This window comes from Oryzias latipes, chromosome 10, assembly GCF_053564925.1.
Source record: "Oryzias latipes strain Hd-rR chromosome 10, Olatipes_Hd-rR_3.1".
Taxonomy (NCBI): domain Eukaryota; kingdom Metazoa; phylum Chordata; class Actinopteri; order Beloniformes; family Adrianichthyidae; genus Oryzias; species Oryzias latipes.
In genome coordinates this window covers 22,130,446-22,156,336 of record NC_136246.1, presented here as the reverse complement: position 1 = coordinate 22,156,336, position 25,891 = coordinate 22,130,446, and the positions used below count along the sequence as shown (strand labels likewise).

General features: G+C 38.8%; 1 protein-coding gene across 4 annotated transcripts in view; it reads right to left on the bottom strand.

The window, feature by feature from the left end:
• gria3b (glutamate receptor, ionotropic, AMPA 3b) overlaps positions 1-23,346 on the bottom strand; it is a 93,844-nt gene extending 70,498 nt beyond the window's left edge. For all 4 annotated transcript variants that reach the window (XR_002291017.2, XM_023959269.2, XM_023959270.2 and 1 more), the window contains exons 1-2: positions 22,969-23,346; positions 22,383-22,541 (exon numbers count right to left, since the gene is read on the bottom strand). Coding sequence is in view for 3 of the 4 variants with exons in the window: in XM_023959269.2 (XP_023815037.1) it covers positions 22,383-22,541; positions 22,969-23,047 (238 nt within the window). In the remaining variant the exon portion in view is untranslated. The remainder of the gene's footprint in view (positions 1-22,382; positions 22,542-22,968) is intronic.
• Positions 23,347-25,891: the final 2,545 nt, after the last annotated feature.

The following is a 25,891-nucleotide window of genomic DNA, read 5'->3' as shown; positions in this document are numbered from 1 at the left end:
TCCAATTCTTCTTCGGGCTTTGCTGCATATGTACATGGGAACATGCCTTGAATTTGTGTGCCAATGTTGCAAATATCACACACACAGATGTTTTTCTCATTAAACGTTCAGTTGACAGAATTTATATATAATATAATATATATAATTTATATATATATATACCTCTCAAAATTGCTTTGACATCAGTAAACACAACCACAATAATTCCATATATAAGGCATTCCAGGTTATAAGGTGTACAGTTGTTTTTAGAAACAAATTAAGGCAGAAAATACTGTAAATTCTTAGAAATTCTATGCTCAAGTTTCAAATGTTAGCAGTTTTAAGTTAGATCTTTCAAATAGGATTTTTCCCCGTTAAATTTGAATCAATTTGAACTAAAAATGAACGAGGCGGTGATATACATATTAGTGAAGCAGTTATAAAAGGTTTTTTGTCATGCCAACTAAATTTTTCACTGCCCAAAACTTAATTAATGTTGATTTTTTTTTTCTAAGTTATAATAACAACTTTGGCAACCCCCCCCCCCAATTTCTTGTTTGCAACATGCAGTTTTGACCATCATTTGTGTTTCAAACTTTAAATGTAGACCTTTTCCTTCAACCGTCACCAACACCTGACATGCTTTAGGTATAAACGTGACTTGCTTTAAAATGACTATGCTGTTGATCAGTGGACTCATGGAGGTCAGAGGTGAAGCACGTGCACACACCCTCCAGAGTTCATTTCCTGATCTCATTTCTAACTTGCTTTCCTTTCAGCCCTTCAGCCACATGCTGCCTCCTTTCTCCACCTGCCATCTTGATGATATAGTTCTGCAACTCTTTCCTCTACCTGCCATCCTGATGATGTAGCCCTATACCCACGGCCAGTGAGTAATCCTCATGGGAGCCAGTGACTCAACTCCGTCTCCTTCTGACATGAATTTTCACCTTCAAACTTGTACCTCTCTGCGTTTCTCAGACCCTCACATCAGAAAAACTCTCTCCTGTTTCTTCTGCCCTGTTGTCAATTCTTTAAAATGCAAAATAAAAGAGCAGGAGGTCGGAACAAGAATGCCTGTGTTGGAAAAAGAAGCCACTCCAAAAATTCAGATAATAGCATTATGATGTAGCTGTCAGATTGGATGAATCACTTAATAGCTTTGAATATTATCAGTTTGATTGGACTCGGCCGATACATGCAGCACCGCACTTTACGAGCCTCCAACGACAGCATATCATCTTCATGACAAGTGCAATTAAGGGCTATCTTTGTGAGCACATAACAGACCCAACCCCTTTTGGCCCCCGCTTCACCTCAGCTGACACACGCTGAGATCCCAGCCCGTAATATGGAGCAAATACCGCCCTCTCCTTCAACAGGCTCATGCAGTCCAGAGCTTGCTGCAATGCAGAGGCAGTGTTTTAGGATTCTTCTTATCCTCTCTAAGATGATCACTACTTTCACCTTTTCCCTGCGCTGTACAGCGAGGACAGGTGCTAAACATTGACCCTTTGAGGATGGAGGTGTGCATTTTCAAGGAGGTTTTAGCAAAGTATGAGACATGTAAAGGCTTATGATATTCGGTAATTGGATTTCCCAGAAAGCTGGTGACAAAGTCCCTCACACACCACTAATCCTCCCAATCACCACTGCGGGTATAAAGCGTGCTCTTCTTCGCAGATGAATGTGGAAGAAGAGAAGAGAATGGTGCATGAAATAAGAAAGAGCACGGGGGTTCTGGAAGAGAAGTGGGGTGTGGATAGCAGCACAAGTGCACAAAGAAGGGGGAGCTTAGCGTGCGCCAATGGGTCCTAACTGCCAGTTTAATCAACACCTGTGAGGCGGGGGCACGGTGATTAGAGCGAGCAAGGTGCCAAGGACAGCGAGGAGGAGGCAGGATGGAGACAGAGTTCAAACAGTCACGTCACAACGGCCAAACCATCGTTGTCACCAGAGGTCTAGGAATCTGCCTTTGCAACAAGCAAGCCAGGTGAGCTCTGCTGAATCATAGGAGACAATTCACCTCAGGGCTACCTAAAAAAAAAAAGAAGATGCAAGCTAAAAAAAAGTCTCATCAAACAGATTAAAGGAATACCTTCTGAGGGGGATTCTAGATGACGTGACTTGACTACAGGAGAGCTGGTTTCATCTGAGCAGAGATTCACAGTGATCCTCCACAGAAGATGTGCTGCACCCTGCTGACTTGAATTTAAATCTAACAACACCTTCAAGCTAAAAACATCCCCTTTCCCTGCTCTTGTTTAGAGGACTGCAATACAATAATAATAAAAATATCAACTTTGAAGGTGTCTGGGAGCTTTAAGTGCAAAATTTCCGGCTCCTACACATCAGTTTTATCTGCAGATCTTTTTTGAGCCAATGGTGAAAAGGTCTAAGGTTGTGTGTCAACGTTTCCACCGTGAAGTTTGCATAAGGGCCCCCCTCCTGCACAAAGCTGTCAGTCAACAACTAATAACACAATAAGTCAGGTGGATTCACTTAACCTTAAAGACTTAAGGAAAAATTCCCCCTTTTTCTCTCAGTTTGAGCATCTCCAGTCCAACACCACTTCTTATATTATTATTCACTTTTGTACAGCCTGAATGGAACTGCTGGAGAAGGTAGCAGGTAGACAATGAAAAACAGAAGGCATGTAAGTGACAAAGATATAATCTCTTTATTTGGAGCATACAGGCGCCCTAAAATGCCTATTCACACTTGTTCTTTTCTACATATCTCAGGCATGTAGAACTGCCTTTTTTCACCTGCGGAATATTGCTAAGATCAGAAATATACTTTCTAAGAGTGATGCTGAAAAACTCATCCATGCATTTGTTACGTCGAGGCTGGATTACTGTAACTCCTTGTTAGCAGCGTGTCCTAAGAGTTCCTTAAGAAGTCTCCAGCTTGTTCAGAACGCAGCTGCTAGATTGTTAGCTGGAACCAGCAGAAGAGATCACATCACTCCTGTGTTAGTTTCGCTCCATTGGCTCCCAGTTGATTCTAGAATTAAGTTCAAGATCCTCCTGTTAACCTATAAGGCCTTACATGGAATGGCCCCGTCCTATATTAAGGACCTCATAGTCCCTTACCAACCAATCAGAACACTTCGCTCGCAAAATGCAGGACTGCTTGTGGTTCCTAGAATTAGTAAAAGTACGGTTGGAGGTAGAGCGTTTAGTCACCAAGCCCCTGTCTTATGGAATAAACTCCCAGCTCATATAAGAGAGGCCGACTCAGTTTCTACATTCAAAGCTAGACTGAAAACATTCCTCTTTGGACAGGCTTATTGTCAGACTAGTTAGTATTCAGAGATTATTTAACTTAATGTTAGTTTGTTTAAATTAAACTTAATAATAACTATTTCTTTTAAAAGGCTGCTAGAAGTTGAAGCTGGGGTAACTATGGTACACTGGGGTTCTGTCCTCTTTCCTTTTTTACTTCTACCCTTCCTCTCCTCTATTCTTGATCATAATTTATTATTTAGTTCTCCATGCCTCTGTTTGGTGCAGTGCGATTCATGTATTGTCCCTCTTTTCCTCTCCCCTCCTGGGGAGTGGGAGTGCTTCCAGACTCCAGTTGGCTCATCCGTGCTCCAGTTCCTGACCGTTTACCTCGCCTTTGCTCCCGCTCCTACACCTGGCTGTGGATCCTGCCTCTGGCTCATCTCTGGCTCGTCTCTGCTCTGTACCTGACCGAGTACCTCGTCTCTGCTCCTGCTCCTACATCTGGCTGTGGTTCCTGTCTCCGGCTCGACTCGCGCCTTTGACTGTCCCCACAACCACGGCTAGATGAAGCTCGTCTGCTGGACTTTTATATATGTAGTTGTAGATTTAGATAAGTTAATTCTTCTCTAAGAGTTCTGGTAAATCGCCTGTCCGTCCTGGGGGAGGATCCCTCCTTCATGTGGGCACCCCTGAGGTTTCTTCGTTTTTTCCGGAATCCGGTTTTTTTGGGAGTTTTTCCTTACCGCGAAGGGGGGTCTAAGGGCAGGGATGCCAGTATAGCTTAGTCAGTTTGTTAGTTCATTTTAGTATTTTTCTATTGAACTCTTTGTATTCGTGATCCTTTTGATTTCATGTTTTACTTCGAAGCCCATCGAGACGACTGTTGTTGTGATTTTGGGCTATACAAATAAAATTGAAATTGAAATATGATACATTTAACACTAAAAGCAATAAAGATTTTCAACAGGAGGTTTTTCTTTTTCCCCCACTAAGAGTCTTTTCATTAAACCAACTTGGAGAGAAGACTGGCAGACATTTCTTGTATCAAATAAAATAATCTTTATCTTTTTATTCATGCATATTTTTTCTTGGGGTCATAAAAACAAGAAAAGGGAATAGGGAAAAGTGTTGTACTGAACTGCTCAGCTTCAGCTCTAGTGTTAATGGGGATGCCCATGAGCAGAGTTGCTCTGAAGATCTTTTTTTATGACATATTACTAAATACTCTAAAGTCATTTCAGGTGACATAATATAATGTTCCCAGGAAAGCTTGAATGTGACATTACCCAACATTTTATTCAGTGCTCCCTCTTTAATCATTCTTTTTAATCACAAAACCCCTTGTTAGTCACATGAGTTGCATTCCAAATACAACCCTCAATAGGCAAAATTATTTTTTACAATTATTAAAAATGTTTAAAGGCTGTAAAGCTCCTTGCTGCAGACTTTATACAATTTTCTCAGACTGACAATAATATTTTGACAATTTTATCTCTGTTAAAACTCCCTCAAATTCCAAACCTTCATAGAAATATAAGTAAAATCAAAGCCCCGAGCTGCGTTAATAATAATTTCAAAACTTCCTTTGGAAATTCCTGACACTTGTATTTTGGTTTTTCTTTTTTTTTGGCTCCTTAAGCAATTTTTGGCCCATTCATTTTTTTATGGTATCGCTCCCTTTGATGTCATCGTCTTGGTGGTGGTGGTGGTGGTGGTGGTGGTGGTGGTGGTGGTGGGGGGGGGGGGTGTTGTCGTTCGCTATGCCAAAAATTCTTTTTCGCCGGGTCCTAGGTGTGTGCAAATTTTGGTGAATTTTCGCACATGTGGTGAGGGTCAAATATTTGCTCAAAGGCGCCGAAACTTTTCCGACTGCGTAAACAATGTGGTCCTTGCAGTCAGTGAAAGCTCCGGGGCATAATAATTCAATTCAATTCAATACAATTTTATTTGTATAGCCCAAAATCACAACAACAGTCGTCTCGATGGGCTTCGAAGTAAAACATGAACTTAAAAGGATCATGAATACAAAGAGTTCAATAGGAAAATACTAAAATGAACTAACAAACTGACTAAGCTATACTGGCATCCCTGCCCTTAGACCCCCCTTCGCGGTAAGGAAAAACTCCCAAAAAAAACGGATTCCGGAAAAAACGAAGAAACCTCAGGGGTGCCCACATGAAGGAGGGATCCTCCCCCAGGACGGACAGGCGATTTACCAGAACTCTTAGAGAAGAATTAACTTATCTAAATCTACAACTACATATATAAAAGTCCAGCAGACGAGCTTCATCCAGCCGTGGTTGTGGGGACAGTCAAAGGCGCGAGTCGAGCCGGAGACAGGAACCACAGCCAGGTGTAGGAGCAGGAGCAGAGGCGAGGTAATAAAATATAAAACCAAAGCATTGCCAGCGATCAAAGTTTTATGTATATGTGGCAAACCCATTTTGTACTGTACAGGAGACACAGCACAGAGAAGATTGACGAACTATGGTTAACAGCCAATCAGGATGCAGAATACAATACACATTAAAAAAAAAAAAAACATGCTGATTTTCACACAAAAAAAAAAAAAAAAAAACATTCTCCAAGACTGGGCAAAGGGAACCGCAATATAGTGACGGATCAAGAACAAAAAACACACCGATTTTGTTTTGAAATTATTGCTAACATTATTATGTTATTAAACCTTTGCCCCCCCTCCCAACCCTTTATCTATGTCATCAGACTGCAGCTGATCTCCTTTGACTGAACAAGGTCTGCAAATCCTCTCAGAATCATAAAATATAAGATAAATGAGGTCTTTTCCTGTACAACTTCAAAGCAGTTCAGAGAAAAGGAAAAGTTTTTAAATTGCATATTATTTTTCTCATCACTCTGCACAAAGTCATAAATGAAAACATGCGTAACATCGCCCTCAGCTTTACAGGCAACCAAATTAGCTTGCAAGTTTCTAATTACAGAAAAACCTTGTTTCAAATTTTTTAGATTTAATGTCCATTTGCTGACATCACTGTGGTCTTTATTGTTTCCACAAAGGAATATTTTTCATGTCCAATCCTCACTGAGGTTTTTTTTCTTTTCTTTCTAGTTTACATGTTCCCTGTCAGTCTGTTTGGTTTTCTCTCAAAAGCAAATGCTAGCTTGGCTCGTAACTGTAAATTGTTTGTATGTTCGTTTGTCTCTGTGTGGCCCAGTAGACTGATGTGCCAATGTGCTGTCTAGAATGCATTCCTTCATGTGTAATGACAAACTGGAAAGGCTCAAGCTTCCATTAACCCATAAAAGTAAGAACTATCCATAGAAATGGAAAAATGCACATTAGTTTGATGAATTGTGAAGTGGTTAGGTAGGTCCTGTTTGATAAAAAAAAGGACATTTCAGCTTCTTCATGGTATTGTATCTTAAGGGAAAATAACAATCACATTCGTATTTGTTTGAAAAAAAATCATTTTTATATACTAATTTATTTACCTCATTGTTTTGGTAAGTCAAGAAATTAAAAGAAATTGTAAAAAATGGCAAAATTTCAAGTCTAATAAACTAAAAAAATGTTTAGATCTAATTTAAGACTTTTAATTTGTTTTATTTTTACATTGAAGGTTTTTCTCTGTGTGTTAATAACTGATTTAGTTTTTTGAGTAATTGCATTTTTTGAGTGGGGGATCTAATTTAAGTGACTGCTTTGATTCAAATAAAAATTAAATCACAATTTGCCTGTAACTATTGTTCAATGGAACTTCCTGCTTTTTGCATTTTTGAGATATAAACATGTACAAACATTTTGTGGTCTTCAGTGCTCATGAAAGACTTTACACATATATAGAAAAAGCGTGACTCACCCCCAGCTTCTCATTAGCATTTTCTATTACACAGTGTGCCTTTAAAATGCTTTAGTCAAAGTCAAACCCCTGAAATTGGCATTGAAATGTTTAGACTTTTCATAAACTTTAGGCACTTGAGAGAAATTTCAAAACTTAAGCTGCTTTATGCATAAAAGACTCAAAGTCGATCCCCTTACAGCTTAAGGAGGGTTCTGGTGAAGCTGCAGCTGCAGCAGAAAATGCCACAGTGGGCAGAAGAAAGTCACAGGAAGAAAACAATAGACTCTTTTTTATGGATTTAAATCTTAAAACAACTATGCAGCCCTTTATATCTAAATGTATTAGAAGTTCTGTGTATTTCAAATCAGTTCCTTTAAATATATTTCACATTTCTGTGCGATAAGCACCTTTATGGATTATGTTGGTAACTGTCCGTGTCACTGAAATTGTCGGTTAAATACGGTGGCCGAGAGGTGCAAGACACGCTTACATTTAAGATACAGCAACAGCAAATCCCAGTACAAATGAACAAATCACGAAACACAACAGCAAATACTGAAACACAACAGAAAATCATGAAACACAACAGCAAATCATGAAACACAACAACAAATCACGAAACACAACAGCAAATCACGAAACACAACAGCAAATTACGAAACACAACAGCAAATCATGAAACACAACAGCAAATACGGAAACACATCAGCAAATATGGAAACACAACAGCAAATCATGAAACACAACAGCAAATCACGAAACACAACAGCAAATTACGAAACACAACAGCAAATCATGAAACACAACAGCAAATACGGAAACACATCAGCAAATACGGAAACACAACAGCAAATCACGAAACACAACAGCAAATCACGAAACACAACAGCAAATCACGAAACACAACAGCAAATCATGAAACACAACAGCAAATCATGAAACACAACAGCAAGAACTGAAACACAACAGCAAGAACTGAAACGCAACAGCAAATCACGAAACACAACAGCAAATCATGAAACAAAACAGCAAATCACGAAACACAACAGCAAATACTGAAACACAACAGCAAATCAATTGTGTATGATTTTTTTAAATGTTATTAATTACTGTTTTCTTTATGTGGACATTTTAAATACATGAAACAGTCCTGAAGCATTCTTGTTAGAGTGGTCTTAACGGAGAGGGAATACACTTAATACCGGAAAAGCAAAAACTTTACCTTCTTAAAAGTTGTTGTAATTTTTATCCCTTGTGCTATCTTAGATGACCCCACCCTTACATTGATGTGTTATTCCTACAATGACAAAGGTGGATAAAGGTGGAAAGATTTCATATAATCCATGGACACCAGTGAAGATCACAAATCATTGAAGAAAAAAGGTTCAGAGGACTGTCTAGTGGGTCTAGATGACCCAACTCCCAATGTTAAAGTGCCTAGGATAACATTATTGTACTAATACAATTGAAGAAATGCTTTTGGACTGTCTCATGTATTGAAAATGTCCACATAAAAAAGACAGTAATAAGGAAATGTAAAAAATAATACACAATTAGTTTTATATTCCGTCACTTCCGGGATTCAGGACGTTCCGTTTCAGTTAGACGCCGTTTCTCCGCTTTCCTTGTTGTGTTTCTGGATTTGTTCATTTGTATCGAGATTGTTTTTGTAATTCAGTATTTGTTAGTTTTCACCCAAAATTGCTTTTGTGTTTCAGGACTCTGTCATTTGTTCCGTGGTTTGCTGTTGTGTTTCAGTATTTGCTGTTGTGTTGCGTGATTTGCTGTTGTGTTGCGTGATTTGCTGTTGTGTTCCGTGGTTTACTGTTGTGTTTTAGTATTTGCTGTTGTGTTGTGTGATTTGCTGTTGTGTTCCGTGGTTTGCTGTTGTGTTTTAGTATTTGCTGTTGTGTTGCGTGATTTGCTGTTGTGTTGCGTGATTTGCTGTTGTGTTTCGTGATTTACTGTTGTGTTTCGTGATTTGCTGTTGTGTTTCGTGATTTGCTGTTGTGTTTCGTGATTTGCTGTTGTTTCGTGATTTGCTGTTGTGTTTCGTGATTTGCTGTTGTGTTTCGTGATTTGCTGTTGTTTCGTGATTTGCTGTTGTGTTTCGTGATTTGCTGTTGTGTTTTGTGATTTGCTGTTGTGTTTCGTGATTTGCTGTTTTATTTCATGATTTGCTGTTGTGTTTCGTGATTCGCAGTTGTGTTTCGTGATTTGCTGTTGTGTTTCATGATTTGCTGTCGTGTTTCATGATTTGCTGTTGTGTTTCGTGATTTGTTCATTTGTACTGGGATTTGATGTTGCTGTATCTTAAATGTAAGCGTGTCTTGCACCTCTCAGCCACCGTAGTTAAAGGTAGAAGCCGTGCAGATCTCACAAACCGCTTTCCTTCATCGCTTTATTTTTTGCCCTGCATCTTTTCTGTAAAACTTCCATCACTAAAAATCATAGGAAAGCAGCTGAACTTGTTTGTGTCCTTTGGCATCCTATTTTACCCAGTAACAGCGTTACAACGGACACCGAACAAAGCTGAGGCTTTGAGAACGAATCTGCTCCAAATCTCCTTCTCATTATGCAGCTGTAATTGATTAGCTGTGTCACGAGTCTGAGATGAAGTTCGCCCACCTGATCATCACACCTTGTTGCAGCAAATGAAGCCACAACATGAGAAAAATGGGACAGAATAACGTAATTAAGGGACACAAATACAGGAGACGGTGATCAAACGGCTGATCACAGAGTGACGGACCACTTTAAGATTTCATCAACACAGTCATGCATGGACACGCAAACACAGGCAGTGGCTTGAGAGCAACCGCCCACAGGTTTTGCGTGCCCATGTGTGAAATGGCAAGAGCCACACATTGCACTCTCTGTGAATTAGCCATTGGAAGGAGGAACAGAGGAGGGTCACGGTTGAAAGAGCACATCATGTTCTCTTAATTTTCTCTCATGGGGATGGTGAGCACTAAGGACAGGGGAGAGATGGGAACAAACATGTAAAGCAACACCACTAACACATCCGTCCAGAAGAAGTCTGACAAGATGACAGACAGCCATGGAAACGTTTGTCTTGACATTGATGTGGCAGAGAGGAGGTCAAAGCACCCGGTGGAGCTTTGACTGCTTGTGAGCATATTACTTATGGCGGTTTGATCAGGATCTCGCTCTTTTCAGAATCTGTGCAAAATTGATTAAATTGACGCCGACTTTGCAATTCAGTGAGTAATCTGAAATATATTTGTCACGATGCCAAACTCAACTTAAGCGATCTGGAAACCCAGAGTTTTGTTCTTCAGCTGTGCCAGAAGATATTTCTCTTTCGCTGTCATTTACATTTTACTCCAATGCAACAACAGAGCCGTTTGCGCCCCCCCTCCCCCGTTTGAGGCCTTACTCTTTAAATCATCAACTGCAAAAAACTCTCCTCGATATGCGGCAACATTGGCCTTCATAATGGCCTTCATTATATAAGATATCTTTAATATTAACAGCGGGATCTATTTGTGGCAGAACATGCCTCCTTTGCATCACTGCAAAGACTATGTTAATATGTTGTCCTCCTTCTGTCCTTTGCCTGTGTACTACAGTGCCCATCCACTAGTTTCACAAGGTTATGATGCTTCAGTGGCCTGGCGACTGTGAACTGTCACAAGCAATCACTTATGATGGAGCGCTTGTTTCAGCACAGACATGCCGTTTTGGCAGGGCTCTGCAAGCAACTGCCTCTTTTGAAACAGGCCAGAAATGCGCAGATCAATCTGCTCAGTCGGCAGAGGGGGAGCTGCGAGCTTGAAGCCCCGTCGTAGTGTGATCCAATATTTACAAGTTGGGAGACGATGTCGTGACACTCCCTGTTGGTGCTTTGTTTTCATCACATCACGGCTATGACATCTGCTTGGTTTTTGACTGGCTGTAGCATTGAGGATTTAGGGCGCCTCACAAATACAAGAGGGATAAGATCAATGCAATAGGTGGCGATACGGTCAAAGTGATCAGAAGCCTGAAGAAGCTTTTATCGTGGAATTTTTGGGTTCTTATAGTCCATCTTTTGATCTATTGTGAATGCACTCGCAGTGGTCTTTTAATTAGGATTTTTTAGATCTTTTTTTAGAAAGCATAAAAAAAACGGTATTGTTTTCTGGGACATAGTTTCTGCAGAATGGCAGTAGTTCATTTGGAATTCGCCTCATAGTTGTGGACAGGACTGTTGGCGCAGGGTAAGCATGTTTACTGTCTCTCCAGCTAGCTCACAGTCCCTGACAACCCTAACCTCACATTACCGGTGAAACAAAAATGGTGAACAATATTCGAGCTATGCAGCCATGCACTTTTGAGCCAGATGCCAGCTCAGAAGAGGAAAACAAAGACGTTCATGGATCTATTTGTCTACAAGAGGATGTATCAAAATGGAGCGGAGCAAGGAGCTTGTCGCCTGCCGGTTGTAGGTTCTACATCACAGTCAGAAGCTTTTTCCAAGACCATATTTTCTTCTACTCCTGATTTACAATGATTTGAGAAAACAGATACTCAGAAATGCAAATTTAACTTTCTTTAAATATTTCCCCCCATCATAAGAAAAATGCTACAAGAACATGCTAAAAACACAAAAAACGCAATTTTCATTAAAGTGGACCTTTAAAAAGGCTGTATGACTTTGGTCGGGACCATGCCATCAGCATCTACTATTAAGGAAGACTGCAGAATTTCATTGTCCCACAGAAGCCATAGCAATGCATGAACCTTTGAGGAAGCACAATTCAAATCTGCTGTTCCAGCTCCAGCAGGGGATTACTGATTCAGTGATTAGAGTTATTGTAGTGAAGTGGAGGGTATGGCCTTTAGCTACAGTAGCTGCAAGTGTCTGCAGAATCTATGGGAACCAAGATCAGCTATAAAGGTGATATTAGGGGGGAATAAAAAAAAAAAAAGAAAAGACAAAAGCAGTAGGGGTCAGTTAAAAATGTTTGCTTCAGTGACTGAGATCCATAAGAAGGTTTGAGATTTTTACGCATTTCCATTTCTGCCATTTCAAAAAAGGGTACATGAGGGTAAATGAGATTTTCAAATGAAAAAAGTAATCTCAGCCGCAAATAACATAACCCACCCTCCTAGAGAGGTTTTGCTCACAGAGAAAACAAAACGGAAAGCAGCCATCACGCAGAGCACGAGATGAATAGTTCATAACAGTGGCCTACTCCTTGTTCATTTTACTTAAAATGCGCACCAAGTATGCTCCATTCTTATCAGAAACTGTTTTTCTTACAGCGGCAAATGTGTGTCTGAGATTCTTGTGTCCCTGTCCTGTGTAGTCCCCTCATAGGGTTTATCGTTGCTTTTTCATATGGTCAGCCACTTCCTCCTGCTCATCACAAGGCTGCGTCGATACCATCTTCAATAAAGGAACACAGACGTAGTCTGAGGTTGTGGACTTATAGTTTTAAGCCCATTTTTATTATTTGAACAGCTGCAAACAGATGTGCAGAGCAGGGATGGGCTGTCACACCACATCATGTCTGCTGACGAAACTGAGATGCTGATCTTCTAAGGCTTTGCATGCTTTGTCATGCTCTCAATGTAACATTAATTCTGGTTAAAAGATTTAAAAAACAAAATGCATTTAAAAGCAGTTTATCCTTACATGTTGCAACTGCCAAATTAGTAAATTATATAAAATAATATTTATAAAAAGCATTATATTTAGTACCAACACATGGCAGTAATATTTTGTCAGCTGCTCTTGTGATAACAGGCTGCAGACTTTATCAGAGTATTCCTTCCATGGCCAGTTTGTCATAATCCCTCCTATAATTTGGAATGCACGATAAGCACACCATAAAATTAGTCCGAGGAAATTAATTGGAAATTAAAAAATCCCAACTGACGGTTTGAAGACAGCACCAAGGACTAATAAGTGTCGGGGCATGGGAAATCTTTAAACACTCTGAAGTAAATTTACCATATGATGAAGTTTGGTGTGCGTTCAAAGCAAAAATCTGTTCTCCCACTGCATACTAGTCATACTCCGTCACAGCTGAAAATGGCCAAACGCCCCGCGTTTGTTGGAAGCACAGAGACTTGAAGGCATCACAGCAGTAAGGGAGGAAATCTGTTGTTTTGCCAAACAACATCTGCCGACATCGCTGATTCCAAGATAAATAACTCTCCGACAGCAGCTCTTCTCTGCAGGTTGAGTTTAAGAGGATCTTTGATATTCTGATTAAAAATTCATCGTGTTGAATCTGCCTTGCAGTGTGTACTATGTTTTGTATTTTGAATCTCATTACTGCTTTCAGCAATGTGCCTGATGCTAAAAAAGATGCAGCAGAGGGCATTTCATGGCCAGTAAATTAGGTTAAAAATAATGTTCCCTTTGGAGATTTGGTCTTTGGAACTGTTTCACCCTGTTATGTGTTGTTTTATTAGGAAATACAACAAAGTTTTATACCAGCCCTTTAGTTCTTTGTTGTAAATATAGCAAAAAAGATTTAAAAAAAAGCACATTTAGAAAAATCGTAAATAATAACATATGTTTTGAAAGCAAAAAAAAAAAAGCTGTCCTTGTGTTAGGTCATTGAGTATAAACTAAAAAAGAGGTGAAAAATATTTAAAGAAAATGACGACATCAAATGATAATCCTAATTTAATCTCAAAGTGCATTATGGGTCGGTCCCATGAGCTGTCGGCGTGCTTCCCCTCTCAAAGATTTTTGCAGCCCACAGAGCATGCGACTCCATCCAGGCTCATTTTTGCTCTCATTTCACTGAGACCCATATCTAGCCTCTTCAACAGCCCCATGAGACCACCTGGCCTGCTGACCTCAAAATCACTCCATTACTGAACAGTGGCTCATGTTTCTCTCAGAGGTTTCTGTAGGGTTGTGTTGTTTGTTTAACCAAACCATTTATCCCTCTTGTTTTACAACGTGCAATTTACACAAAAAAGAAAATACTTTTAGTTAGAAGAATATGCCATAAAAAATACTCTTTCTTATCTAAAGCAGAAATTTAGTTAGTCTCTGCCAGAAAATAGAGACCAACTCAGTGGCTTGGTGGACAAATCAGTGGACGTAAACCTTAATGACTTGCTAAGAATAAAACAAACTTGTCAGATAAACTTTGTATTTAAGCATAATATAATGTTTTTAATAATATAATTCAGTTTCTATTTTTTGGCAGGGTCCCATGTCCTGTGTGGGTGTTTAGACATTTTTTGTCTGAATAAACAACATCTCATTAGGCATGAGAGGTGCTCTTAACATGTAGTCTGATCAATATGCCTTTTATTAATCTAAAAAGTGCTGACGGGGAGTGGTTTTCCTAGGTCTGTGTGTCCCATTGGGCTTGTTTAAGAAGTGCAGCAAAAGTGACAGATCTTTGATCAGCAAGACTGTGAGCTCACATGTTTATCCAGTGGTAATGTATAGAGTCCTCACATGAATATTTATCTTGAAAATCCCTTTCTTTACCCCTTTCATTTCATCTCAAACACAAAGACAGTCCGTTCAGTTCTATAAATTAAAACTGACTTGACTGAAATAGAGTTTGCCTCTATCCTTGCCGCTGCTCCCCAACTATCTCACAAACACGGGGGCACGTGTCGGATGGAACCATGTCCTTTTCAGTTTATAAAACAGTTGATTTAAATTCAAAACAACAACAGTGTGCAGTTTCAAGTAACAATCATAGATTATATAGTTATATAACCCTATTTCAGATGAATGTATTTGATTATTTACAAAGCTTTCATTAAGGTTTTTTGGCTCAATACAATTTAGTTGAAGAGTTTGTGGACTTTTATTGAAAAAGGCAGTCTGACACTGAAATATGTAAAACATTTAAACAATATTTTAAACTATTAAAGTTGTAACACTCAGAATTTTCTCCGTTTTGGATGTTTTTTACTGAAGCATCAAAGTGCTTTTTTTTAAAACTTATTTTCCTTTGTGTGTTTTTGTTGACTTCTTATGGCTGTAAATCATTTAACAATGCTGTCGCTGTTTTAGAAGGGAATACTAAATGTTTTTCAGTCAAAAGGCAAAAAGTTTTACATTTCAAACCTGAAATCAAAAAACAGTCATAAAAAACTGAAGCACTACACTTTTGGTACACACACGGGCCTGATGACTGGTTTAAAATTGCATGCAGTTAAAAAAATAAATAAATAAAAATAAACCTGTGTCATATTCTAGGACAGAACCACAGTAGTTCATCAGAAATTCACCTCAGAGTTGTGGGCGGGACTGCAGGCGCAGAGCAACCCAGCCCCCCCTTTCATCACCCATGACTGAGGTTTACTCTCCCACTAGCTTACAGCTCCTCACACCCCCATCCCATATTAAAGATGCAACAAAAATGGACAGCAATATTGGAGCTGATGTACAATTTTGAGCCAGATGCCAGCACAGACAAGGAAAATGAAGGCGAACATGAATCTTGTCATTTACAAGTGGTTGCCTTGGAATCGAGGACAGCAGGGAGTTTGTTGCCCGCCTATTGTAGCTTCTACGTCACAACTACGGGCTTTATTAAATAACTTTTTGTCATTGGCTTCTAATTTACAAAGATTTGATTAACGAAATACTCAAAAACCCAATTTTGAGGTTAATTTTCTTAATTATACGTCCTCCATAATCAAGAGAATCAAGAGTTGTTTTTTTTTTTATAATTTTTTATAATTAATATAATGAGATAAATGCCAGAAGAAAATGTTAAAAACGCCAAAAACGGGATTTTCCTTGGACTGAGCCTTTAAATAAGGCTTGGTGATCAACCAGTAATTTTCACAAAAATCTGTATCAACCATCAACTCAAAAATGCTGTCTGGAAAATCTTCTCTAAACATCCTAACTAATATGTTGTTGATGTCTACCGGTCTTAATAAAGCAGAGTCATTCATGCATTTACTATGCAAAATTCCATCCTATACGAAAGAATTTCGTGTTTTATGAGCTTGTTAAAATAGGGCAGAAGGAAGTTTGTGGCATACAAACTGGAGTATTTCTCTGCATGCGATTGCTCGTATTCGTCCACACTTGCATGCATATGTGTATGCATCCATAAACAAACCTCCATCTGTGCCTCAAACACAGCTGGACTGTGATGGCATGTCCTTGTATAACCCCATAGCCTGAAGAGGTCTCAGTCTCAAATGTGTGGTCTTATTTGGTAGGGTGCGGATGCACTGAACAACTTAGAAAAAAAAAATCATTTCTGCATTAATGCCACCATCCCTCTCCCCTTTCATTAGATTACACATTTTTTGCATCCTTCTTTCCATATTCTCATCATTGATTGAAGTAACAACCTTAAAGAACCATAACAATTATCTTACCATTACTTGTATGACTAGCTTTTTGTAGCATATTTCTATCCCTGGGTACAAACCAACTTTGTAGATATTTAGTACACGGAAAACGACAACTGCAAGAGCTACACAACAGAATAAGTGTAAGGATTTAATAGAAGGCCCTTGATCTGTGCTTCAAGTCCCTTCTGCCACACAAGCTCCATCAAGTGCTAACATGTAACACTCTCTTCTAGTGTCGTTGAAAAGAGATAGACCTCCAAGGTTTGTGTAAAGGTCAGTAAAGACGACCATTTTACGGATGTGTGTGTAAACAACAATATGACTGCAACCCCACTGAGTTATGATGATATTTCACATCTGTTTAAACACAAGCATCTGGTTACAGAGGACACATGATGCATTTTGGGATTTGGAAAGGTCAAAGGCGTCAATTTTTGTTTTCAAGGACTCCGTTACGGAACTGTTTGAAATGCTCTGCTTTGCTTGGACTTTGTCTTCATTGTCATGCACAACAAAAGTTAAGAAGTTAGGTTTTAAATGGCTAAAATGAAATAACCTAAATGATCCACAGAATCTTTACAAATACTGGAGGTAAGGTTGTTTCACACGTGTTCCAACGGCATAATACTATGAGAAACGCAACACGCTTTTACATTTCAGCCTTCCTAGTGGGTCAGAAGTCACCAGATTAATTGGATTTGTTAAATAAAAAGGGAACAAATATCTTAAGCAAGATTCTTAAGAATAAGACTGGTTGTTCCTTAATGCAAATCAATCCAGTGTATAGTGTAAAAACATTTCCTTATTTCCTCTCTGAAACTTGAGATAAAGAACAAAGCAACAAACTTTATTCAAGCTTTAGCTGGATATTAAGGTCAGCTTGTTCGATCACTGACTTTTACTTTACTAGAACATGCAACATTACTTGTTCTTTCTCAGTAATTATAAAATCTTCCAGGATAGTTGGGGCTGTTAGAAATGGTAGTTGATAGGTACTTCACTGGAGAGCATATGTCAAGTTATAATTTTGCAGCGAGCATGAGAAATACCTCATTAATACTGTATGTTTCATAAACCTGGACCGGCCAACATAAACATCAAAGATCATCCGTTCATTAAATGCAACAAAACCTCAAGAATCTGCTTCACTGATTAAGTAAATTCATGCCCAATATTTATTTGATTTACAATGCTGTACCATTCATAAAACATTGACATCAGTCATTTCAATCAGTCATCTGAAAACAGCAGCTGCACACACGTTACTGTTGTACTCAATAGCTGGAAATTGCAAGTTTGAGCATAAGAATTAAAGTGATTGTTTATGTGCACAGAATAATCTGGAGTGGTTCTGAATAATGTGTTTGCTTGTGTTTCAATAACTGAATTATTTCTGTTTACATGTTAATGAGCATATTATGAATAATGCACCGTTGGCAACACATGACATTGTTTCTTTTCTGGGAACTAACCTACCCCTCTTTCATCATATGTGGCATTACATTTGAGTTTGTATTTGTATGTGTAGGTGCGTGTTACAAGGAATTTACACTTGCTTTCATTCATTTGCTTAACAACAGACGTCAAGAACATGAGAATATCATGGGTGGAGTGATGAGGCTTGTGAACATACCATTCATATCCAAATCCTCTAGAAGACAAGACAAAAGATTCAAAGCCTGGATTGGTGGGGAAAGAAAAAATTGTGCCACAATTTACTAATTAAGGCTTAGAAAGTTCCACACAAGCACCAGAACATTCTATGCGTGCTTTTACCCATGTGTATGTTTTTAATTATGAAAAAGGTGTTCACATGCACAATTTTATGTAAAAGATTAGAATATTTCATATAATAATTGGACTATTCTAATCATGATCCAACTAAGTCTAAGAAAATCTAAAAACTTTTCATAAACACGTTTTTTTAGGACTGACAAGGACATGAAAGTCAACTGAAGAAGCTAATCCTTGTAGCGTGTTAGCACTTAGTTTTTGTACTCAGTTCATTAAGTTTTATTATCAATACAAATACACATAAATGCATGAAGAGTAACAAAGTGCTGTTGAATTAATAATGTTCTGGAAATGAAAACATCTAGTTTTCAGCCTCTGAGTTAGCAAGCTGAGGCTGATATAAGTACGGTAATTAAATATTTTTGCAGTTTGTAATTTGACCTGAGCATCACTCTAGTTTTGTTTTTCCTCCTGGTTTTGTACCATAGGGCCCATGACTGAAGTAAGTTCTTAAACAGTGGCAATATGGTCGGCATTTTCCAAAAGTTTTGTCTAAAGTTTTGACCAGGGAGCTGGTTTGTTAACTAAACGGCAAACTGAACTGTTATCAGTTTTGGTTAGCATCATCAGCAGTGGAGCTAAATCTGAGAAATGGTTTTATTTTACTGCTCAGATAAAAAATTTGCAATTAAATTACCTTGTATTTTCTTGCATTGGAAAAGAGTATTAAAAATTAATGTAGACTATTACATTTAAGTAATAATAATCCAAAAAGTTCCAACATTTACATTTTATATTTCGAAATTGTATGATAACCACAAAATAATCAGGATATTTCATATTTGACCCCCCAATTTGACAATAATCTACAGTACAAATACACAAATGACCTAAAACGTGTTTTTAAATCCAATTCTGAAACACAGAATGTTTTGTTTGCTTTGCAATTTGTTGGGATGAATTTCATAAATGTAGAGGATGTTGAGTTGAGATAAGGGAATAATCAGTACTGTGGATTTATACTGAAACATCTAGGAAGTGTAAAGAACAAGGAATTGTCAAATTTCTACAAGATATTTTTCTTAAAAGTAACTTGTCTGAGTCTCAAATGCCAAAAAGTTAAAAAATTATCACATTCATTATGCTTTTATGTCCCGTAATTCTTTAAATCCAAACAACACCACTCAATTTGACTTTATCTTGTTTTCATACATATTTAAAGCAATTTCAGGGCAAGAAGATGTAAAAAAAAAGTAAAAACTAATATGGAAGAAGACAAAAGTCATTGAAGTCTGTGCTTCTGCCAAGGTTTAAAAACCTGGAAGATTCAATAAAAGATGTGTAGGCAGATGTAAAAAGGCTGGCAAGTGAGGACACACACCATTAGCCTAATGACAGAATGAGGGATGAAGAAGAGGGAGATGAGATTCTAAACTCAAGCTGTGCAAAATTTGCCTTTATCAAGAATCAAGGCGAGTAATCTCATAAATAGCAAGGCAAAAGGAAGCTCAAGGGTGGCTGATGTTTTCTGTTTTGTTTTATTTTCCACGCCTCAAGAAAAGCAATTACAGAAAAAAAGGTAAACAGAAAAGTTTGCCAAGAATGAACATTCATAAGTAAACTGTGTGCTTTCCTCAAATTGATTACCTTTTTGTCTCTGCTCTTTGGGGACTCATACCTGACTAACCAGCTTCCACAACTATTATGGACCATGAGCTGATAATTACGCATTTAACATTTCTTGTGCTACTTCAAAGAAACAACAGCTTTGTCACCTCATCCCATGCTGCTGTGGCACAAAGTGAAGCCTCCAGGATTACCAAGGCCTCGCATTGTTTGTACAGACACTAATTCAATTAATCCTATGTTGCTTTAAACTGACTTGAAAGAAGTTGCATTTAATTATGATTTTATTACAGCTAAGGATTTGTATTTTTTGTTTCTGAAAAAAAACAAGAATGTTAGTTTAATTTGCACATCTGCATTTCTTAAAAAAAATGATCTTTGAAATAACTCATAAAATCCTGGGTTTATGCTGTTACTTTTCTCCAAACTTGTCCTTTTCATGCTAAAAACGTTAAAATATACAGACATAAGGTTAACCGATATGAAGCAGTAAAAGGCGCCCACTGATGATAAAATGATTTTAAAAAAATTAGTTTAAAAAAATTTAAAAAAACAAACAGTGGCACTAAGAAAACCTGAAGCTCTTCATTTGCTGACAGCACATGGACTTAAGGCTTAGATGTCGGCAGATAAGTGATAATTAATAACTGTCAGCTTTGTTTTGTTCCTTACATTGACAGACAGAGCGCATTAGAGGTGCTTGTGGACGTCACTAAGGCTTAGCATGTTATGTGTACACTTTCAGACCTCTGTTAGACAATATAACTCCTGACAAAAGCTTCAGACTTTTTTTCTTCAAAATACACTTAAAAGGACACTTTGTCACTGTAACTTTGAGAACTGTTCATGCTTAATGTTCTTTTATCTATGGAGAAGACAATTAATTATCATTCAGGACTGTAAAATCACCTGTTTAATCAAGTTTACTTTGCTGCCAGAACAGCTTTGACTCATTAGGCCAGAACACCGGACCCCTGGGGTTGCTCTGCGATGTCCGCCTCCTTGGCAGCAGATCTTTGGGTCCTGTGAGTTTTGGGCCGGCTCCAGCACATCCCTGAAATGCTCTTACAGACTGGGAACGAGGAAGTTTCAAGGCCTGTTAAATCACTGGGGAACCAGATTGTCGCTGAGTGGTTTATCTATGAAGGTATCAGTAAAAAAGGTCAAAGAAGACACTGCTTTGACAGTTGCACCCACTTATTTACTGAAAAGGGACAAAGACCAAAGTCTTTAAAAAAGTAAAAAAAAAAATAACACTTTCTTTTGTTTGATGAGGGGTTGGGTTTTTGAAAAGACTGGGCTGTCAGCAGTATGTTTATGGTTTATTTAAATACATTTAAGCTTATTCATTGTGTTACAATCATTGAAAGTTTTTCTTCAAACAACCTGCATCTACAATATATTTTTTGGACATCCTGAACTGTTTGCATGCTTCTCCCTGAATAGCTCTTGAACAGGGGCGTGACACAGTCCTGCTGGGGGAGGCTACTGGTCACTGCAGCACTTGCACAGTGTTTCATACATGGAAGCAGAGAACTATGAGGTCTGTCAGGGGAGCATAAACTGTTGAGTTCACCACATGTTTTCATGTTGCGCTCTGATTGACAGGTTCTATACTTTGTCTTCCCCTGATTTTAATTAAATTCTGATATCAATTATTTTTTTTGTCTATCACACTTACCTTCCTCTTCAAAGTGTGCGAAATTGCAAAGCATTATCTATCCTATATCCCCTCTCATTTGTTTATTGTTTCCCTTGGATGCCTTCGTTAAGACGAATGCAGCTCTGCTGAGGGCGATACGATGCTCTGCTCCAACTCCCTCCCTCTTCAGACCCACCTCCTCTGCAGGTCTCAGTCCAACTCATTTGCTAGCAATGGTTGGGGAGTTATGGATTTTTTTTCTCTTCTTCTTCCTTTTACCCAATGACAGGACAGTGAGGTGCTATGAGGGCTGAGTGCTAATGAGCTGAGTCTGCAGTGCTGGGGGGAGATGCTCCCTAACACAGGAGGAGTCAGAGGACGGAGCAGGCTGAGGCGCTCTTGCTCACGGGTAGTCGGTGGTCCATTATGACTGTGCCATGCGGGGGTTAAAGGGACGCAGTCGCACCAGTCACTCAAACAGAGCTGTGCACCCAGAAGTTTGTATTTAAATCAATTCAAGAAGTTGTTGAAATAGCATAGACGCCTTTTTATCCAAACTTTTTAAGCATTTTTGTCCATATTAAAAGATAGTTGACTAAATAAAAATGAGTAACAATGACTGTCACGTTTCTTGACATAAATACACATTAAGCCAAAATTATGGATAGGATAGGGTACACGTAAAAGAGTAAACTAACAAGCATACTGCATCATTGACTTTAAAATACATTTAACAACAGATTAAATGCAAAATGCAGGAGAAGGTGGATCCAATAATACTCTGAGTTACTCCCACAAATAACCGTTATTGCTGGTTTTTACAGGACAATTTCAGCCACATAAGTGTGCTTGCATACAGGTTTCTCTCTTTTTTCCCATCCCACTGAGACCTTCTGAGTCAGAGTGAGGTGAGCAGAACCTCAGCTGTGGGCTCTACAAGCTCCATAGGAGTTCAGCATAAATAATTCTGCTCATTCTTGGTGGACAGAAGTGCTGGGGATTCCAACGAGCAGGCTGACAGGGAAGCGCACTTACATGCATGGGTGACTGAAAAGCTGTTGGACGACTCCAGGTTGTCGACATTATAGTTGAGATGGAAAGGCTTTTCAGTGGTGTTTTGATTGGTGTTGTAGAGCTGGACAGCGAACCTGAACGCGCTGTGCTCCTGCACAGTGGAACGCATGAAGAGCCCCCCTTAAAGAAATGAGAACAAATCAGACAACTCTTCAGCAGTTTTTCAAATGCTTTTTTCAATTTTATAAACTGATTGCACTTAAATTAAAAAAAAAAAGCAGATGACAGAACAACTCCTGCATTCACCTGTGCGCCTGGCTGTAACTCTGCGCCCTGACCGGAAAAACTAAAGACTTCTCCCGACATCTCCACTAAAAGCCCTACTAATTTAGATTGCTATTATTTAGACTCAATTCACTTTATTTAATTGCTGTATTAGTTTTAAGAGCAGCAGCTTTTGGCACGCAGCTCATTCTGAGGGGGAAAGGAAAGCAAGTTAGTCGGCAGCATTTTTACGCAGAGCCCGTTCTTTCTGAAATCGCTGTGTTCGTCCACATTTTATTCTCCAAATAGAATCATCTTGAGCCTAATAAAGCAAAAGACTTACCGATGTTAATCTGATTGGGGAATCCTGCGAATGTGCAGTCAAAGAGCCACAGCAGGAGGAGAACCACGCGTTGTGCCATTTTCTCCGACCTATCTATTCAACTCCTAGAAACGGTTTGTGTAAGCAGATTCATATGTTCTGGATGAAAGACGGAAGCGAACGGAAATCCAGTGGATAGCTAATGGGCGCTCACAGTGCACCAATTCATTCATTGAGGTGCAACACAGCTGCAGAGGCTTTTTTTTCTTCCCTTTTTTCAACTAAGAAAGAGGGGAGAGAGAGAGGCAGAAGGAAAGAGGGAGGGGAGGGGTCGTGGAGGAAAGAAGGAGCTGATCTGATCTTTGATTGGACGCGGCCAGTGTTGGTCAAACTTGATCTGACGAAGAAGCCTTACGCCGCTGGGCTTTGAGACCGTGGAAGCAGCTCTGCGCACGTGAACACCAGTTTGACCGGGCCAATAAAAACGTTCAATTCGGAAGTGTCTGTGGGAGTAGGTGCATTTACCAGAGTGGACCAGTAGACAGGGATGAAAGTGGTGGTGGGGTTTGACACTGTAAAACACAAAATGCCTTAAAAGTTTGCTCCCACGAGTTTACAGATGACATCATTTAAAACCAGACTCCAATTTGTTTTGGAGCTGTGACAATCAACCTTCCATTAAAAAAAAGATGAAACTGAGGCACGTCCTTTTCTGTTAAACGGGGCATAGCATGTAAAAAAATATTGAGACAAAAAAATTTGTTTTTTATTGTTTTCCTTTTTTCTAACTCTATTAACAGTAACAAGAGAGTGGCGCTGTCCATGGTCCTGAAATGATAAAAATGTGAAAGAATGTACACTCATTGGCCACCTTATACACCCTGTTAATGCTGGGTTGGTCCCCCTTTTGTCTTCAGATCTGCCTTAATCCTTCATGGCATAGATTCAACAAGGTACTGGAGTTTGGTCCATATTGACATGATAGCATCACACAGTTGCTGCAGATTTGTCAGCTGCAGATCCATGATGCCAATCTCCTGTTCCACCACATCCCAAAGGTGATCTGTTGAGCTGAGATCTGGTGACTCTGGAGAACATTTGACACGAGCAGCCGAACCGTTGATACAAGGCAGGATGGATCCATGCTTTCGTGTGGTTGATGCCTAATTCTGACCCTACCCTCTGAATATGGCAGCAGAAAGGGAGACTCATCAGACCAAACATTTTTTCCAATCTTCCATTGTCCAATTTTGGTGAGTCTGTGTAATTTTAGCTGTAGTTTCCTGTAGCCACAGGAGTAGCACCTGGTGTGATCTTCTGCTGCTGTGGACCATGTGCTTCAAGGTTGGATGTGTTGTGCGTTCAGATATGCTCTTCTGCAGACCTTGGTTGTAACAAGTGGGTATTTGGGTAGTGTGGCCATTGTCCTCTCACCTCTAGCATCGACAAGACTTTTACGCCCACAAAACTGCTGCTCACTGGATGTTTTCTCTGTTTTGGTACCACCCTTATACTGCATAAAAAAAATTTCTGACTCGATCTCATTAAATCCCTTTCAAATTCAATCCTACTTGCCTTGCAGTTTAAATATTTATTTATTATTGTTTTGAAACTGATTTTGTAATTATAAAAGTTCATTTGAGCAGCATTGCACTAATCATCTTCCTACTTCTTGACCCCCTCTTGCCCTTTTTGTAGCCATGTCCCCCATTTTTGATATTGCACTCTCCCTCTCTCTTCCATCTGGTCCAAAAAGAAACACTCAAAAGTATAATATAAATTAAGTTAAGCCTCAAATACAAGATATTTAAATAACCACATTATGTCCGAAGCTATACACTCTTTTGAAACTATAAAATCTGTCAAACACGAGAAGCTCTCAGCTATTATCTGTTTGCCTTGGTGCTTGACAGGACAATGTAATAAAAGACAAAAAATGCCTTATAACATAACTTTTTCACTCAATATGATCAAAATGTTAACTCTGCCTACATCAGTGAAATATTTACTTTTTAAATATTAAAATGATTAAGCCTGGCATAGGTAAAACTCATGGTACAGCTGCATTCTCTGGAGCTCAAAGAGTCGGCTTCTACATTTCTAAAGATAAGAGCATAAACCTCAGAATCTGAGTGAAATTGGGTTGTAAGTGTTCATTTTTAGGCTTTTATTGTGTGAATTAAAATGTAAGAATACATTTGGTGGAATTTCAACTTTGCAATTGTTGTAAAATTGCAAAGTTGAAAGAAAAATATGAAACAAATGTTTGTGTGACGCTCTTTTTTTCTTTTTAAAAGCACATTTAAGGGTGCCAGTCAGAAATCATGAAAAGCCTGACAGTGATTGACAGACAGAGCCTCACTATCAACTGTGTGTGTTTGTGATGGAAGAAAGTTGAATCTCAATCTCTGCCTGTTAGAGGCAAAAACGGGTTACTATTGTGTCAATACTATTTTGCTGTTTTTGTTTTAGAAAAGTGACTTTACATGCCAGAGTGGACATCTTAAGATGGTGAGTGCTACTGTTTTAAAGGCTTTTTATCTGCTCATGAACATTGGATAGTTTGTTTTTGTCTCAATCTTTTAGCTTTCTTCTCATCATTAAGAGGTCTTAACAAAAAACAGTTTCAACATTTGAATACATGAACTTTTATGTTGGAGATAAAAACAAAACAAACTAACAAAAAAAAACTCTTAAATATACCAACAAAAAGGACAAGCCATTTCCAAAGGATATAGCTGAAGGTGTCTCCTTATCCAGTTTCTTTCAAGTAGATTTAGTTTAACTTTATTGAGCTATTAAAGGGAAATTACCTACGCTTAGACCTGCACAATAAATCGCAAGCTGTGCAACACGCATATCGCAAAAGACGGCAAAAATTGCGATAAATGGTAACCTTAAATGTGCTTGAAGTATTTAACAAATCAAGTAAATCCCTTTACGC